General features: G+C 66.0%; 1 protein-coding gene across 1 annotated transcript; it reads left to right on the top strand.

Annotated features, from left to right (window-relative positions):
• The first annotated feature begins 513 nt into the window (after nt 1-513).
• FOXB1 (forkhead box B1) lies at nt 514-1,771 on the top strand. Its single transcript, XM_039339902.1, has one exon. It carries the CDS (start codon nt 514-516, stop codon nt 1,522-1,524), a length of 1,011 nt encoding a protein of 336 aa, XP_039195836.1. The 3' UTR covers nt 1,525-1,771.
• The last annotated feature ends 2,608 nt before the right edge of the window (nt 1,772-4,379 follow it).

Raw genomic sequence — 4,379 nt, 5'->3', positions numbered from 1 at the left:
GGGGGGAGCGCATAAAACGGACGGGCGGGCGAGCGAGCGGCCAGGCGGCTGGCGCCCAGTGCCCGGCTGCTGCGGCGCGGCGGAGCTCTCGGCCGGCCGGAGGAAAGCGCCGCCCCCGCCGGAGGAGCCCGCCCGTCGGCGTGCGGAGGGGCGGGTGGCCAAAAGGGGGAGGACCCGGAGGGCCGCGAGGCGCGGGGTCCCGTCCCGCAGAGGGGTCCCGGGGCCGTCAGCCGGCCAGGCCAGGCTGGAGAGCGGCCTCCGCCGGGCTCGCCCCTCCCGCCGAGAGGCCGCCCCCGCCCCTCCCCAACCCTGCCGCGCTCAGCCCGGGGAGGGGGGTCACCGGCTCCGCCCGCCCCCCCCAAAGAGAGCGAGCCAACTTTGCCCGAGGGGGGCTCGCCCCCGCCCCCTCCCGCCCCGCCCCCGCCCCCTCCTCCTGGCCCAGCCCGCTAATTCCGCCTCCCTGCGCTGCAGATCCCGGCCGGCAACGCCGCCGCCGCCGCCGCCGCCGCCGCCATGCCCCGTCCGGGCCGCAACACGTACAGCGACCAGAAGCCGCCCTACTCGTACATCTCGCTGACGGCCATGGCCATCCAGAGCTCGGCGGAGAAGATGCTGCCGCTGAGCGAGATCTACAAGTTCATCATGGAGCGCTTCCCCTACTACCGGGAGAACACGCAGCGCTGGCAGAACTCGCTGCGCCACAACCTCTCCTTCAACGACTGCTTCATCAAGATCCCGCGCAGGCCCGACCAGCCGGGCAAGGGCAGCTTCTGGGCGCTGCACCCCAGCTGCGGGGACATGTTCGAGAACGGCAGCTTCCTGCGCCGCCGCAAGCGCTTCAAGGTGCTCAAGGCCGACCCGCTGGCGCCCTCCAAGCCGCCCCCCGAGGCCGCCCACTACCTGCAGGCCCAGGCCAAGCTGCGCCTGGGCGCCCTGGCCGCCGCCGCCGCCGCCTCCGCCGCGCCGCTCGGCCCCTACGGGCTGCCCGTCCCGCCGCCCTCGGGCTTCAAGCACCCCTTCGCCATCGAGAACATCATCGCCCGCGAGTACAAGATGCCCGGGCCGGGCGGCGGGCACGGCGGGCACGGCGGGGGCGGCGCGGCGCTGCCTTTCTCCGCCATGCCGCCCGGACCGGCCGCCTACCCGCTGCCGAACCAGCTGCCCCCCGCCTGGCCCCACGTCTACGGCTCGGCCGGCGTGCTGGACCCGGCCGCCCCCATCGCCGTGGCCGGCGGGGACTACGCGGCCGCCGCCGCCGCCGCCGCGGCCGCCGCCGCCTACGGGATGCCGCTGAAGCCGCTGTGCCACGGCGGACAGACGCTGCCGGCCATCCCGGTGCCCATCAAGGCCACGCCGGCCGCCGCCGCCGCCGTCCCGGCCCTGCCCGCGCTGCTGCCCGGCTCGCCGCCCTCGCTCAGCCCGCCCTCCACGCAGACGGCGCCCAGCCAGGGCAGCCCCGCCACCCCCAGCGAGACGCTCACCGGGCCGCCCTCCGTCCTGCACGCCGTGGTGGCGGTGCACTGACCCCGGCCGCGCCGCCCTCCGCCCAGGAACCAGCGGCGCGGCGGCCTCCGGAGGGGGCATCCAGGGGCCGCCGCCACCCCCGTGCCACCCAGCGGCGGCGGCCTTCCGAAGGTCCCCAAGTCGGTTGGGTCTTTGGAGCCGGCCCGTCCCGCCTCTTCCCAGCCCCCGCCGGACCCAGAAGGACGAGAGGCGGCTGGGGCTGCGTTCCAGCGGCGAGGGGCTCGCAGCAGCCCGCCGTCCTCCTTTCGCGGACGCGCGGGGACTTTGCAAAGGCTTCTCCCCCGAGCGGCCTTTCCGGAGCGCACAAGCAGGCGGCGAGGCTGGCTCTCCTCGCAAGGCTGGTTGCAGGTCCTCAGCTCCGCCGGTCCCCCGCGTGCCGGGCTCCCCTTTCGCCTTTCCAAATGCCGCCTCCTCCTCTATGTTGCGAGGCGGCACTGGCGAGTGGGGAAACGCGGGGGGGGAACCCGCGCAGAAGAGGATTCGCGCCCGGGGCCACGGGCACGCCAGCACCCCAAAGCGACCGGCGTTGCAAATCCTCTACTTTGAGGGAGCAGATATTCCACCCGCTGGATCTGGTGGCTGAGACTCGGCCGATTTCCCCTCCCGGACGCTTCCTCGGAAGGCAATGCCTCCCCCCCCCCTCCGGGGCTTGATTTGCGAGGAAATCGGGCTTCTGCGACCGGCTAACTGTAGCCCAGCTGGGAATGACCCCGAAGCACAAATTGGACTTATTTCCGTGTAAAGACGTGTGTGTGGGGGGGGGGGTTTGCCTTGCTTCGCTTGAAGCGATAAACTTTGACTGGGACGGCCCCAGGTGCGGACGAAGCGTTGTCAAGGCAGCGTGACGATTCCTCGGCCCGTCCGTCCGTCCGTGAACGAGTGAGCGAGTGAGTGAGTGAGCGAGCGTGGCGCGTGTGTGTTTCAGCCCTTTCCCTCCTGCAACGCTTAAAGTTTAATTTCTATGCGGGGAGAGCGAGGAGAAAGCGAAGTTGTTTTGTTGCCCAGCTTTGCTCTGCTTGGGGGTGGGGTGGGGGAAGAGAAACGGGCTCGGCCTTGCCGCGGGGGCTCGCCCCGGGAGGGAGGGAGGGAGGGAAGGAGGAGGGAGGGAGGCGCGGAGGCCCCTAAATCTACCCAGCCAAACGGAGCATCTCCCTTTTTCCCACCGGAATGTTTGCAGACAAACCAGAGGGAAACGTGTACGTGTCTGTGAATCCGGATGGCTGCCGGTTGTGTCCGATGCACTTTTATCCCGCGCCCCTCCTTCCCTCGCCATAGCTAGTGCGCAGCTCTCCCCGCCTCCGTTTGGGGAACTGGTCAAGGACCCCCACGACAGGGAGGCGCTGTTCCGAAGCCCTGAACGAAACGGGGGCTCGGATCCTGAGGGCCGTCGGGAGGGAGCGCATCCAGAGACCGTGGACCCAGAGACAAAAGCGCTTTGGGTTGGTTCTGAGGTGGGGTGGGGGTCTTCCTGAAGGGTCGGGGCCGAGCGCTTTCCTTCGTTCCCATGTGGGTGGCTTGTTATTGTACAGGATGAGCATGATATTTAAAATATGAATGTTCTCGTGAATATCTTCAGCATGTGTGTTTTCGGGCAAACGTTTGACTTTTTTTGTTATTATTATTATTGTTGTTTTTCTTCCTATGGTGTTTGGATTTTTGTCGGTTGGGTCTGGGGAGTTTGTTTTTTTTCTGGTCTCAAAGTGTTTATCTTTAAATTATGAAACTAGCCGTCCAAATAATATTTTCTCATTAAAAGATGTAAAGACGGAATAGGGTTTTTCTTTTTCGGCCGTCTTTTCGAGTGAAAAGGGGAGGGGGCAAATTCGCTTTGCATAAATTATTTCCGGAGGAAGAAGGCCTGAATGAACGGGGGGGGCTGGGGGGGGAGCGCAAGAGAAACAGCTTCAAGGAGATCTCAGAATTTGATTTGTATCTCCGGATTTTGGTCTAATCAGTCCGGGAGGCGAGGACCGAGTTTTGCGTGGCTTCCTCGCTAAAGCCGGATTTAGCCCAATTTGGGAAGTCGAACACCTAGGAAGTTGGGTTACGCCGCCCAAGCGAGAGAAAGAAGCCCGCCAAAGTAGCTGACTGATGAGCAAACAGGCCGACGGGCCACACCTCGGCGCTCTTAAGAACCCCCCCCCCCCCCACACACACCCAAGACCCTCTCCAGAGGGAGAAACCGGCTCCTGAGTTCAGGCGCGGAGAATTTGATTTTGCGGGATCGGGCCCTGCTTGACCTCCTAGCGCCCCTTGCCTTCCCCAGGTGTTCGTTCGCCCTTTGCAAGGCAGGAGTTCAACAGGATGACAGCCCCGAGAGCCTCGGGTGACCGTCCCGCGGGGAACGGGGGCTGCTGCTGGGCGCTCCCCGATCCAGCCCGGCGCGCGTTTCCTTGGGCGGCGGCGGCGTCGCTTCTCGGGTTGAAAGGCAGCCTGAGCGGATGGCATGTAGCCCCCTCGGAAGTTGGTCCGCCGTTGTGGCTCGCGTGGCCCTTCCGCCCGGAGAAGTCGGTCGGCCCAGGCTTTGGCGGCTACTTTTCCTGGTCGCGATGGAAAAGGTAATAAAAATAGAATAAGCTCATATCCGTGGCGGTGAGACTTGCGGGACGCTGGACCTTGCCTGGCATTACCAAGCTTTTCAGCAAAAGATCCTTCTTTTGGGCTGTGGATTTGTGGGGGTGGGCTCAAGACTGAAGCCCCCGCCTGTTTACTCGGAAGTAAGCGCGGTGCGCCTCCCGAAGGAGCCTCCGCAGAGGAAGTTCGCGTTGCCCTATAAAAGGGACTTTGCGCCCGACTTCAAGCGCCGCCTTGGAAACGGCCACCCTCCCCCCGGCCCCCTCGCGAGCCGCTTCGAT

This window comes from Crotalus tigris, unplaced genomic scaffold (genome assembly GCF_016545835.1).
Source record: "Crotalus tigris isolate CLP2741 ecotype Arizona unplaced genomic scaffold, ASM1654583v1 scf7180000017741.1442986301:2390832, whole genome shotgun sequence".
In the NCBI taxonomy this organism is placed as follows: domain Eukaryota; kingdom Metazoa; phylum Chordata; class Lepidosauria; order Squamata; family Viperidae; genus Crotalus; species Crotalus tigris.
Note: the sequence above shows the minus strand (reverse complement) of the source record. Positions and strands in the feature narration are given on the sequence as shown.

Excerpts from the sequence above, each read along its gene's own strand:
- FOXB1 (XM_039339902.1), top strand. The coding sequence starts at position 514 with ATGCCCCGTCCGGGCCGCAACACGTACAGCGACCAGAAGCCGCCCTAC.